Source organism: Sarcophilus harrisii, chromosome 6 (genome assembly GCF_902635505.1).
Source record: "Sarcophilus harrisii chromosome 6, mSarHar1.11, whole genome shotgun sequence".
Lineage (NCBI taxonomy): Eukaryota > Metazoa > Chordata > Mammalia > Dasyuromorphia > Dasyuridae > Sarcophilus > Sarcophilus harrisii.
Genome location: NC_045431.1, coordinates 40026369 through 40039982, shown reverse-complemented (window position 1 = coordinate 40039982; position 13614 = coordinate 40026369). Strand labels below are relative to the sequence as shown.

Sequence of the window (13614 nt, the reverse complement as noted above, 5' to 3'; positions counted from 1 at the left end):
CCATTTGCAAAATAGGGGATCTTATTCTTGCCCTACCTCACAATATTGCCGTGAAAGGAAAGGAAAATCATCTCTGTGAAAATGCTTTGAGTTGACATGCTACATGTCATGGGAGGGAAGTTCACCCACTAACAGACATTACTGAAGAGTATTTGGTTCAACATTAACACTATTTGCAATCCAAGGCACAGTCTGAATATTTTCCCTTTCTCCTCTTTTCTTCCTTATTCAATCATTTTTATTCACTCTGTTGTTTTCTGTTGGAAATTCTGGCATTCACTCAGTTTGGCTCTAGCCAATAGTTCCATATTTGGTGTAGTTAATCACTTCTTATAAATGTGGATCCAAGTCTCAAGCCTCAGGAGTTCTACAGAAACGGAAAAATGAAAAGAGCTCTTAGTGTCACACTGACAAAGGATTGGGGTTTGGGTCCCAGTTCTGCATTTGGAAAGTTTACTTTGTGTGGCTCACAGAACTTTTCCATCCCCTTCTGCCATAAACCAGTAAACACAAGGAAATGCACAGGCCTGGGTCAACCACAGGTATTTATGAGAAATAAGTGGATAAATGCAGTCTTGAACAGACTGGAAGAACTCACTTGGGACTGGGTGCCAATCACATCCAGATGGAGTTAGGCAGAGAAAGGTAAAGACTAATACTTCCACATTCCTTGCATCTATATGTCTCTCAGTGTTCCAGCCACCTGAGCAGTAGCTCTTGATTTGGAAAAAAGGAAGGATTTGCTTATTGAAAGCAAAAGAGAAAGGAAGAGAGGAAGGAAGGGAGGAAGAGAGAAAAGGAGGGAGGGAGGGAGAGAGGAAGGAAGGAAGGAAGAGAGGAAGGAAGGAAGGAAGGAAGGAAGGAAGGAAGGAAGGAAGGAAGGAAGGAAGGAAGGAAGGAAGGAAGGAAGGAAGGAAGGAAGGAAAGGGGGGAAAAAAAAGAAAACTTTATCCCCTGGCACTTGCTCCTTTTTTGAGTTTTCACTTCACCAGTACTCTAGAGGCTTGGATTTCATGAGATGAGTCAAAAACTGCCATGACAAAACCCACTGCCAGCAATCCCTTTGCTATAGCTGCTCTCTCCCAGATGCTCAGCATGACTGGAGTGAAGCTCTCCTCTCTTTCTCAGTACTTTCTTTTGAACATTTTAGAAAGCTTCACCACTCCAGCTTCCTCTTTTCATGAATTGGGGAGGAATACAACTCCCAAGATCATTAGTAGCCAGGCCCCCTCACCAGGAAATCGGACCAGGTCTTGGCAGGACTGTTCCATGCAGAGTATGTGATACTATTATTGCCATGGCCAATGACTACTCAAAGTGTTGTCTCTCCTTGAAAATAGGTAAAGGAACTCAAGGAACAGTTCAAATTCAGCTTTACTTTTCCCTTTCTTTCTTCCTCTCCTTCTTCCTTTCTTCTTTCTTTCTTCCTTCCTTCTAGCGCTTCTTCCTTCCTTCCTTTCTCTCTCCCACCCTCCATCCCTTCCCTCCTTCCTCTTGTCTCTTTCCTTCCTTCCTTCCTTCCTTCCTTCCTTCCTTCCTTCCTTCCTTCCTTCCTTCCTTCCTTCCTTCCTTCTTTCCTTCCTTCCTCCCTCCCTCCCTCCTTCCCTTCCTTCCTTCCTTTCTTCTTTTCACAGTACTCCTTAACTACTTCAAAACTTCAAAAATGAAACTTCTCTTTAGATCCTACTGCCACTTAAGTTATGGAAGAATTTCATCATTGGGGGTCAGGGAGAATGGCCAAGAGGGAGTTGGTACTCAGCCTTAGGAGGAGCATAGCAAGAGGTTGCTTAGTTGCCATTGATGAATTCAAGTCACTAGACCCAGAGGAGCTTCATTCTTAGATACTAAAAGAAGTTATGAAGAACATGAGAAGTACCACTGGATTAAAGAAGACAAATTCCCCATTTTCAATAAAGAGAAAAGAAAACGGAGTGAACAAACTTTAGGCCAGCAAATTTGTCTTCAAAACTTAGCAAAACTCTAGAATGTATTCTGAAGGCTGGTTAATGAATATTTAGAAAATCAAGCAGTGATCATGAAGAGGTAGGATTGCTTCCTAAGAACAATTGTGACAGATTAACACCTATTTTTGGATAGGGTTATTAGACTGGTAGATCAGAACAATGCTGAAGATAGATTTTGCCGAGATTTTAGGAAAGCTTTTAACAGTGTCTCTCGTGTTTTTCTTGTAGATAAGATAGGGACATGCAGATTAAACAATAATAAAATTGGGCTGTGGAGTACTTGGCTGATGGGAATCCCAGGGACCCCAGAGCCTGAGAGTGGCCCTGTGCAGGAGAGCCAAGCCCCTGAGCAGCCGGCCCCAGAAGGAGGGAGAACCCCCTGGAATTCCTCCGTGACCAGCCTCAGTTCCAGAACAGTCAGCAGAACCCAGCCTTGTTGCTGGCCCTGCTACAGCAGCTAGGCCAGGAGAACCCTCAGTTACTGCAACAAATCAGCAGGCACCAGGAACAGTTCATCCAGATGTTGAATGAGCCCACGGGGGAGCTGGCAGACATGTCGGATGTAGAGGGGGAGGTTGAGGCCATTGGTGAGGAATCCCCTCAGATGAGGGGTCACACCACAGGAAAAAGAAGCCATAGAGAGGTTGAAGGCCCTGGGGTTTCCCGAGAGCTTGGTAATCGAGGCCTACTTTGCTTTTGGGAAGAATGAGGACCTGGCACTGAATTTTCTCCTGAGTGAGAGTGATGCAGGGAGAGAGGGAGGGAAACTGATCTCACTCCCACCCTTACCCCCCACTGCTGGCAAAAAAAGTTTTCTAGAAGAAAACAAATATATATATATATATATATATATATATATATATATAAAACAATAATAAAAGTAGTACAATAATTTTAAAAATATCTTTCAAAAAGCAAAATCACACCAAACCCTTCTATCTGTAATGGTTTTCCAATAGTTCTGTAGAACTAAACCAATAAAAAAAATTTCAGGGTTTCCATTCTCTTCAACCTCTATGCTATTGCTGATGCTATTGATTATTTTCTCTTCCAAAGATCCTGTTTGGTGTTCAATGTCCTTGATAACATATCCCCCTTCTACCCCTCCAGTCCTCTTATATCTTAGTCCCCAAGACCGTCCTCTGATCTGGTGACACTGGATACCTTGTTCCACAAAAAAAGACATTCCATCTCTTGGTTCTAAGCATTTTCTCTGCCTTCCCTGACTTCCTTTTAGTCTCTGGTAATTCTATCTTCTCTGGAAACCTCTTTCTTCTATCCAGTTTTGTTGCTCATAATTATTTCCTTCATCTTGTTAAAAGCCTAACAGCACCCATGCTACAATAAAAACTGTCTGTTTAAAGCTGATTTTAAAAATATCTTTCTTCCAACCAAATTGTTTGTACTACTTTCTCAAAACCAAACTTTTAAATGGTTCTCTTGCTGATGATTTTTATCTCTTTGATATACACTCTCATTGCTTGCTTTATAGGGTCAAGATTACTGCACTTATTTGTTTTATTTGAAAAGAGGGGAAAGAAAAGAAAAAACAAACGTTTGATAAACAAATATATTCTGCAAGGAGAGAGCCTGGGCTGTGATAAAAGGTAGAGCAGATTTTGCAACTTAGAATGTCCACACCCATTTCCTCTGACAATTGTTTTTCTCTTCTTTCCTTCTTCATTTTTTTTTTAGTCAATAATAAACCTTGTGCAAAAGGGGAACTTGTTGAGGTGGATGCTTGGAATTGATTTCACCTCATGGCATCCTGATCAGATTAAGTGAACTACTAGTCCATCTAACTAAATGAGTCCCTTTAAAAGAACTGGGGGCTACTTCATGAAATCTAATACAAGGTACTGTAACAGGAAACCAAAGAAATCTAATGCAATAAAATGCACCTGATCAGATTTAAGAGCATCTGTGACCCTTCGCTTCAAATGACAAAGAAGGGCAAAGCTAGAGCAGAAGGGCCCATCATTATAACAGGGTTTTGCAGCAAGAAAAGCAGCTAGATTGAGTAATGGCCATCCTGGATTTTGTGAGCACATTGAACATCCCTAAAGGATCAGGGATTCTTCAAAGATTCCTGTAGTCCAGGAAGGCTGGATGCTTTCTTCTACAAGAAAAGGGCTTGGATACATACCATGTAGTTGTAATATATATATACTTCTGAGTATAATCCACTCCACTTTGGAAGGACATTTAGGTGGCTTTCCTGGATTAGAAAAAAAAAATTCCAGAGAACAGTTCTTCACCCTCTTGTGTGGACCAGCCAGATTTTATTTAAATTCTATATTTTAGAAAAATAGTGAAATACATCTGACTTTGAAATGATCCCTAAGGTCTTTTCCAAAATACCATGAATTGATGCATTATTTATATTCCTGGATAGCTTTGTTAGCTAATTACCAGCTGAAGGATTCCATAAATAGATGGAAGTTTAAGGCTCAAAGATACATAGAAGAGGAGGGTAGGATCATAGAGGAATGAGACCATACCAACTCAAAACTAGAACAGCTTCTTGTGGTCACTGTGGTACAAGTCAAGCATCATATCCTTTTAAGAGCTTTTTTTTTTTTTGGCGGGAAGGATGTTTCCAACTGTATTTTTCACTTCTCCCCTTATGAACTCCACATTCCAGCCCAACTGAAGTCCCAGTTATTCATCTCCATTCATCTCTTCTCCAAGAATTTTCACAACCTCTACCCCAAGCTTAAAATGTATTATGTCCTCTTTATTTCTCAGAAACTCTGTCTTTCTTAGAAACTCAACCCAGGTGCCACTTGTTCCATGAAGCCTTCCCTGACCATCCCGTTATCAGTGCTCTCTCTGCCTCCATCTTCCTTTTATATTCATGTTGTGCCCCCCAAATTAGGGTAAGCTTCTGGAGTGTAGGAACTGCCTCGTTTTGTCTTTATACGTCCCATGCTTTGCAAGTAATGTCTTACACTTAAACATTTGTTCAGTTGAGATAGACTAAAGAACTTAGAATCACAAAAATTGGTGAAAACATCATAGCACTATCATTGTTACCCCACCTAGAGCAATCTGTATTTTAACCATTAAAAATTAAATTTTATTTTTAATAAGCAAATATCCACCTCCCTCTTTCTCCTTTCCTCCAATTAACAAACCCTCAAAAATATAATCAAGGAAAAAAATTCTCCATTGACCATATTGTAAATGTGTGTGAGTATGGTACCTATCTCTTGCACCGAGTCATTTGGGAATCCTGTTTCATCATGACTGGAATCATGGTTGGTCAGAGTTCCTAAGTCTTTCAGAGTTGTTTGTCTTTCTGATACAGTTGTCAGTGTACGAAGTGTTACTTGGTTCTGCTAACTTCACTTTGCATCAGTCCATAGAAGTCTTTCCAGGTTTCTCTGAAGCCATGCTTTTCATCATTTCTCACAGCCCAATAATATTCCAGCTATTTACACAGCCACAACTAATTCAGACATTCTCCAATTGATGGGCACCCCTTCAGTTGTTAATTCTTTGATGCCAAAAAAAAGTTATAAATATTTTTCTATTTTAAGTTTATTTTACTTCGTGCCAATCCCTTCTTCAAACTGCTGTCTAATTCCTCCTTCTCCCTCCTCTCTTTTCCCTCCTCTTTCCCAGTTGAGTGAAATGTATTTCTGTACCCAACTCTTTTGACCATGAGGATGAGGTTCAGTGCCAGCTGCTCTCCCGCCCTCTCTCTTCCTTTGTATAAACTGCTTGGCACCTCATTAAGAAGACTTATTGACTGTTGTCCATTCTAATCATCATCCAAGAGACCCATCAAGTGGATTAGGAAATTACGGGGGAGAGGGGGGGATTGTGGAGAGGGGCTTTCGGTGCAACAGGAACTCCTACCAATGAGATGACTTTTATAAGTGACTCGACACAGCCCATACGGGTCAGAAGTGGGAACTGATTCAAGGGGATAAAGCTTCCAGGACTCCCGGTTATTGGCATTTGGGGAGGTGACGGTTACGGGCGATTTACAATAAAAAGATCCGAAGTGGCGGGTTTCCGCACTAGCCCAAGGCCTCTGTCCGGGACTCCCCCTCCCACCTTCCTTAGTTTTATGTCCCGAAGCCTCGCTGAGTGAGTGCTGGCAGCTGGGGCTGCCGCCCGTCTGCCAGATGCGCTCGCTCCAAGCTCTGACTTCTTCGGAGCTGCAGGGACCTGGCGCTGCGCCCGCCACACGCGAGGTGATGGGAAGCAGCGAGCGCTTTTCGTGGGCAACGTCCAAAGGGAACGTTTTCTTGCCTGCTTCCCAAGCCTGGACCTCTTCCTTCTGGCCGCCCTCCCTTCTTAGGGGCTGGGCCCCCTCCTCTCCTCGGCGAAGGGGCTCTGGAAGGCGAATTTAGGACCCACCTCAGCCTTGCTCCCGAAGGAGGAGGGAGATTGGGCTCATCCTCTAGACTCCCGCTCGCTGCCCCAGGGCCTTGGCAGGGATGGAATAACTGCCCGGAGAGGTGAGCGGGAGGCGGGAGAAGGCTCCAGGAGGAGAGGCGTCCGCGAAGGCTGGGAGGAGAGTGGACACCCCCTTTCCTCCCGGGCTGAGCTCGCAGAAGTGAGACTGGGCGAGGGCGGGGTGGGGGAGAAGGGGGACCTCCCACATCCCGAGGGCTGGGCTCCGCGCGGAGCCGCCCAGCCCCGAGCCGGCCTTGGGGCCACAATCAGCAGGCTGGGGTGAGCCGAAGTCCAGGCTGTGGAGGTCTAAAAGCGCCAGCCTCAGTCCGCGCCGCCTCCCCGGGACCCCCGCACCTCAGCACCTCGGGGGACTCCGGGAGCCAGCCTGTCAGCCTGCAGTCTCACCCTGCCTCCGCCCTGTGCTTTTCTCCCCACCTAGCGGCCGCAGGGACCATGTCCACGGAGCAAGTGAACGGCCTCACGGAGGAGCAGTTAGGGATCCTGGAGGACAGCTTCAACAAAGGCAACAAATACCCCGACCCCACGACGCTGCTCCTCATCTCCGCCGAGATCGGCCTCAGCGAGGAGCAGACCGAGGTGAGGTTGCCCCCTCCCCACCTGCCCGTCTGCCTTTGCTTTGCTCTCTCCTGCCCTCCTACCTGCCCGTCTGCCTTTGCTCCCTACCTGCCCCTCTGCCTTCGCTCCTTACCAGCCCGTCTGTCCGCCTTTGCTCCCTCCTGCCCTCCTACCTGCCCGTTTGCCTTTGCTCCCTACCTGCCCGCCTACCTGCCCGTCTGCCTTCGCTCGCTCCCCAGCTTGTTTATCCTTACCAGATGGCTGCTAGCCCCTTATCATCCTCTACGTTTCTGCCTTTCTATCTCCTCCCCAGAGGTTATCCCGAACCCCAGCCCCACCGCACCCATGACCAGCGCCTCTGGCTGCGTGGCTTGTCATCACCTCCCTGGCTGTGCTTGCCCCGCAACGCTGAGCTGGGCTGCCACCGGTGCTGAGACCTCTTTCTCTCTGCCTTTCCTTCCACCCACTTTCAGGTCAACCAATCATTCTACAATAATTTATTAAGCACCCACTGTGCCAGGCCTGTGCTGGGTGCTGGGGACACTGGTCCAAACCACAAAACACTCCCTGCTGGCAAGGAGCTGGTCTACCAGAACTCCTCCTCTTAAGAGTTCCCCAGGGAGAAGGTTCTTAAACTGAGGGTCTTGTAACTGAATGTGGGGGTTGTGAAATTATGATTTTTATCAGTAAATATACCTAGTTTTATATATCTAGATAATCAGGGTCGCATAAAAATTTCTTCAGAGAAAAGGGGTCAGGAGTGGAAAAAGTTTTAAGCTCTAAAGTGTTCCACATTTTCCTTTCAGACAAATCTTCCCTTTCCTCCCATTTCTTCTTTAAACTGTCATCTCCACTGCTCCTTCTCTCTGTCTTTTCTTGTTATCTTTGCTTTCCAATTCCAAAGTCAAGAGTTTTGCCTTCCTCTTTGGGCTGTCAGCCTGTCACTCAATGGATTTCCCAGCAGCACATGCAACTAGGCTGACTCTCCTTGGCTGCTCCCTGCACCTTCACACTTCTGGCCATTTAAATCATCTTCAATGCACAATCTCTGCTCCCCCGCCCCCTTCTGCTGCACCCATTTTCAGAGCCTCATGTTTTTAAGTCTACTTCCTGTGATGTTCATAGAACCAGAATCACAGAGATGGAAAAATCCTTTAAACCTAAGGGGAGCTAAGTCCAGATGGGTTAATTTATCCAAGGCCATACAGCTGCTTAGTGGTAGAGCTGAGACAAAAAAATCTAAGTTTCCTGCCACCCATTCTTTCTAGCACAACACTGCTGTATTTTGCTTTAAAAATGCAAAAATGCAATTTTAAATATGCACACATGTGTGTACATATATGTACATATGTATTGAGAGAGAGAGAGAAGAGATGAAAGAGGAGGAAGAGAAGGAGGAGGAGGAAAAGAAGGAGAAGAAAGAGGGGGAAAGATTTGAGTTCAAATTAAGAAAATATTCCTGGCTAAGGATAGTCAGATGAATTCAAGTTTCCAAGCATACATCAAGCACCAACTACATGCAAAAACACTGTGGTAGGTATGGGCATAAAATGATAAAATGAATATTCTCTGCCCTCAAGAAAGGTGTTTGGGATTAGGGTGGGGAGATAAAAGGGGAGACTGAAAGAGGCCGAGGGCATTTCAGGCAGAATGTTTTAAGAATATTTGAATAAGGAGAGAGCCTAACTGCTGAAGAGATCTGGAAGGACTACATGCTGGAAATGGTGCCTGATTGGAGTCTAGAGGAAAAATAGGGAAAGTAGAGATATGGAGTAAGGCGTGTTTTATTCATGGTTGATATTTTGAGTTAATACATACAAATTAGGTTTGTTTGTTGTTTTTTTGGGTGAGGCATTTGGGGTTAAGTGGCTTGCCTAGGACCAAACAGCTAGCAAGTGTTAAGTGGCCACATTTGAACTCAGGTCCTCCTAGTGCTCTAGTCACTGCATCTTCTAGCTACTCCATACATATTGTTTTTATATTATAAGTTATAAAATTTATATATTATAATTATATATAGTATTTATTTACATTGCATAATCATCATATTATAAATAATATCTTTATTGTATAATATAATAAATAATATTTTATTATTGTATATTTATATTTTGACCAATCATAAAGCTGCAAAGACCCATCAATCATCTAACCAACATTTTATAACATCATTACTGAGGGCCTAACTAGTCCCTGTGACATTTTGCACAATGGCCAATTAACCACTGAGAAAGGAACTCAGTCTACATATTGGGTTATTTGACTCCCTGAGCTGCTCAGAGGAGCAAAGTTAATAAGAGCAGTTAAATCCCTTGTAATTATATGGCTTTATGCTTATAGGTGCTTTAGATGAATTCTAGCTATGGGGAGATAGACCTGGACCAGTGGCCCCCTTAAGTCCTGTGATTTGTTTACAAAGTCTCTATGTCCTTCTGGACGTTATTTAGCACAGAGGCTGCAGCTAGCTGCTTGTGACTATTGCTGCCTTTTAGGAGACTCCTCAAATCAATCAGCTGAAGATCTTGGTGGGGCAACTGTTGGGCATCCAAGACTGATGGAGCCCTGATTCACTGTTAACCTGAATAACTAATGCCCCATTTTTCCATCTACAAAACAGGAAGAATAAGATGCACTTTGATATCTGATTCCATTTACTCTTCAGCATTAAATGATGATCAGCTATACATGATACTCATAGTAACTGACATTTACATAGACTCGTGGCATTTAGGTGGCAGAGCAAAACTTGGCCCAATCTTGGAAGCCTTGAGTTCAAATCCTGTTTTAGTTATTTCCTATTTGTAGGACTCTAGGAAAGTCCCTTACTTTCTGCCATCCTCAGTTTCCTTGTCTGCAAAATGTCAATACCAATAGCATCTATTTTGTGAGATTATTGTGAAGCTGAAATGAAAGATTATATGTAAAATATAATATACAAGCTGGCTGTTAGCCTTATAGTCATAAATCTGGTAGTCTTAATAGTTATAAAATATTGTACGGTCACTACTGTACCATGAGCTCCTGAGAGCAGGATTTTTTGAAATTATTTTTTTAATTAAAAAAAAAAAAGTCTGCTTTTGCTTTCTTTGTATGCACAAAGTTTATCACAGTTGGATGTAACAGGTACTTAATAAAATGCTAATTGACTGACCTGACCTTACAGTAGTCCTGTTAGGTATGAGTTATAAATATGATTAGGGGGTTCAGAAACTAGTGAAGGTCTGCGGCAGGATTCCTACCTAGATTTACCTGAAATCAGGCCCAAAACTCAATGATAGTTTGTCAAGTTTATAGATCCAGTAATAATGTCCCAGGAGATACTGCTTTACCCCCAGGTGAAGTACAAATGGGCCAATCTATTTCATATTTTTTCACAGATGGAGATACAAAAGACTAAGAGGAGCATTGAGTTCTCCAACATCACACACTGAATCAATGCTCAGATCACCCTAGATACTTAATGGGTACTCTGTCAACAATTATTAATTGATTTCTGTCAGAATCAAGGCTATGTTTATTTTTAATGGTATTTTATTTTCCCCCGATTACATGTCAAGACAATTTTTAGCATTCTTTGGTTGGTTACTTGGTTAGTTAGGGATTTTTTGGCAAGGCAATTTGGCTTAATGACTTGCCCAGCTAGTAAGTGTCAAGTGTCCAAGTCAAATTTGAATTCAAGTCTTCCTAACTGGACCAGAACTGGTGCTCCATCCACTGTGCCATTAAGCTGCCATTTTTGCATTAATTTTTATAAGGTTTTGAATTCCAAATTTTTCTCCCTTCATCCCCTCTCCTTTTCCTAAAATGGCAAGCAATTTAGGAATTCTACATGTGCTATCACGTAAAACATATTTCTGTATTAGTCACAGTTGTGAAAGAAGAAATAGACCAGAAGGGGGAAAAAATGGAAAAAATATATACTTCAGTCTGCACTCAGAGTCCATCAGTTCTTTCTCTGGATATGGACAGTATTTTCCTTCCTAAGTCCTTTGTACTTGTCTTGGATCATTGTGTTTTAAGGCTGGATTTAGTAACTACAGCTTGGGGTTAGACAATTTACCCATTTGCCAAAATTTATCTTATTGATCATTTTCTTACATGTGGGTCAACAAGAAAAGGATTTGAATCTGCCTTTAGTAAATAGTTTAGTTATAACATTGAGTGAAAATGATTTTTGATAATTTAATCAACAATCATATATTAAGCATCTACTATATACTAGATACTAGAGACATACTAACATAAATTGAAAAGCTTATATTTTTCTGAGAAATAGCCTGATGAAATTAGACAGTTTTTTAAATCACCAACTCTGGGAAAAAAACATTACTATGGAGGCAAGGACTTTCCTTTCTCCTAAAGACAGGTTCTGGGTCTGTGTCTGCACAAACTAATGACTGAATAATGACCCTTCCTATCTCTGACAAGCTCACATAAAATGATCTATGCCTCTTCTCTCAAAACACGTGTACTTTTGGCCTGTCAATTCAATTAGATACACATTTAATTTAGTATAGGGCCTGCTAAGGTATTGGGTTCTGGAGATAGCAAGACCAGATAAATGACTTCACATGCCTTCATAAGTTTATATTCTTCTGTCACCCCAGCCCCAGATATCAATTACTTTATCTGCAAATATAGATAAGGATGATTGGAAGCATTTAGTTTGGTTCAGTGGAAGGAGTGGTGGTCCCGGAGTCAGAAAAATATGTAAGTTCAGCTTCTCTCTCAGATTAGTAACGGGATCACTTTATCTCCCTCAGCTTTCTTATCTAAAAAGTGGGTATAATAATAGAACAAAATTCAGAGAGTTTTTTTAGGCAATCATTGAGATAACACTTGCAGAGCACTTGAAGTATTATGTAAATGTGAATGATTATATTGAGCTTCTTGATAGGGCAAAAAATGGAGGGAGTTTGTGGGAAGACTAGTTGTCAGAAGAATAAACTATTTAGAAATGAACTTGTATCTTCTATCCTTTCTCTACCTCTTGCCCTGTAAACCAGATCAATATAGAAATAACTTAACTATTTCCTATCCCTCAGAGGAGTGGTGGAAATAAATGACCAAGTAATAAAAAACACTCCATAAAGATAAAGTCATCTGGAAGGGTTGGTGAATTGGCTCCCCAAAAAGGATGGGGGAGAAGGTGCTTAGTACAGTGCCTAGCACATGGTGAACCTTTGATAAATGTTTATAATTGATTGAAAACAAGAAGCGTGTTATTTCTTAAAAGGCTTTCTCCCTTGATAATGGAAGCTTAACAATCCCAATAGACTTTGGACAGAAAATGCCATCTTCATCCAGAAAAAGAACTAAGGAGACTGAATGTAAATCAACACATGCTAGTTTCATTTCTTTTTTCTGTTTTTTTTTTTTTCCTCTCCCATGGTTTTTCCCTTTTGCTCTAATTTTTCTCTCCCAACACGATTCATAAAGCAATGTGTGTTAAAAATAAATATATTAATAAATGGGAAATAAAATATTAAGGGATATATATATATATATATAATATGGAAGCTTGATTGAAAGCTTTGTACCTGAGATTTTTGTTATGTCAAGAGGTACCTGTTCCCATCACAGATTAAACAGAACAATATTTGCCCCCAGACTCATGTTGCATGCAAATGTTACAGTTTTCCCATGTCAGCTCCTACTTATAATTCTATAGGAACCCAAGCTATTTAAAAAGAAAAAGAAAAATTTCCCAAGTCATCCTTGAAAATGGATTGGCATGAAATGAGAGAGAGAAGGAGGGGCCATGATTTCTTTTAACAGATATCCCTGGAAGATAATTTATCAAATTACATAATCAGAGACTTGGAAAGCAACTTGGTTAAGTCTCGCTGCCCTGAATGAAACTCCCTTTACAATCTAATGTAAACACAGGAGCATTTTGCAAACATTTAAGCTCTATATTTATGTGACCCCTTATCAAATTCAATCTACCCCACCCCTTTCTAGCCTTCCCCCAGTTTCCTACACTTTGTTGTGTTCCAGATGAACTGGGAGCTTATAAAAATGTACTATGTCCATCATACACTACGACATTGTATGTCTGCTGAAAAGATAGTTCCATTTCCTAGGCTTTGGCCCTGTTCTGCCCCCAAATAAGAAACAGTAGTTCCATTGACCTAGAGAAGCTGAAATGCCCTGGTTCTTCCCTTCACCTTCTTTCTACATGAAGGGGAGGAGAGAGATTGGAGCAGGAAGGATGGAGTATGGATGGATTCCAGGAACCTAGTCCAAGAAAGGGGTCTCTCGCCACTATATACATTATATTTCTCTGTGTTACTGAGCAAGCTGTTAACTTTCCTGGATTTCGGTTTCTTCAACTGTGAAATAGGAATGATGATAATAAACCCCTTTTCACAGGACTGTTATGAAGCTCAAATGAGCTATTTGTAAAGTGACTCTTAAAGTGCTATGTAAATATAAGCCATTATTAAGGAGTAAGCATCTTTGGCTTCCTCCAGTTCCAACCTAGGCAGGCTCCCCTATCCCTACCTTCTTGAAGAACTTCCAGTTCCTGCTGCCACAAAATAGAGGGACCAAAGAGACAGCCTCCCTCTTTGCCCAATACAGGCTATCAGGGAAGCTTCAAGCTAAAGTGAGTCCAGATTAGAATCTGCCCAAAGTTATAGGGGTCTGTCAACTCCTGGGT

At 42.0% G+C, this 13614-nt stretch overlaps 1 protein-coding gene across 3 annotated transcripts in view; it reads left to right on the top strand.

Moving 5' to 3' along the window:
* HOPX (HOP homeobox) overlaps positions 1–13614 on the top strand; it is a 37170-nt gene that overhangs the window by 18738 nt on the left and 4818 nt on the right. For 2 of the 3 annotated variants that reach the window (XM_012553098.3, XM_031943818.1), the window contains exon 2: positions 6814–6971. In XM_012553098.3, coding sequence (XP_012408552.1) covers positions 6828–6971 — 144 coding nt within the window. In that variant the 5' untranslated portion in view covers positions 6814–6827. Of the gene's footprint in view, positions 1–6192; positions 6437–6813; positions 6972–13614 lie in introns of those variants that run through there. The other variant, XM_031943817.1, reaches the window with a different exon arrangement.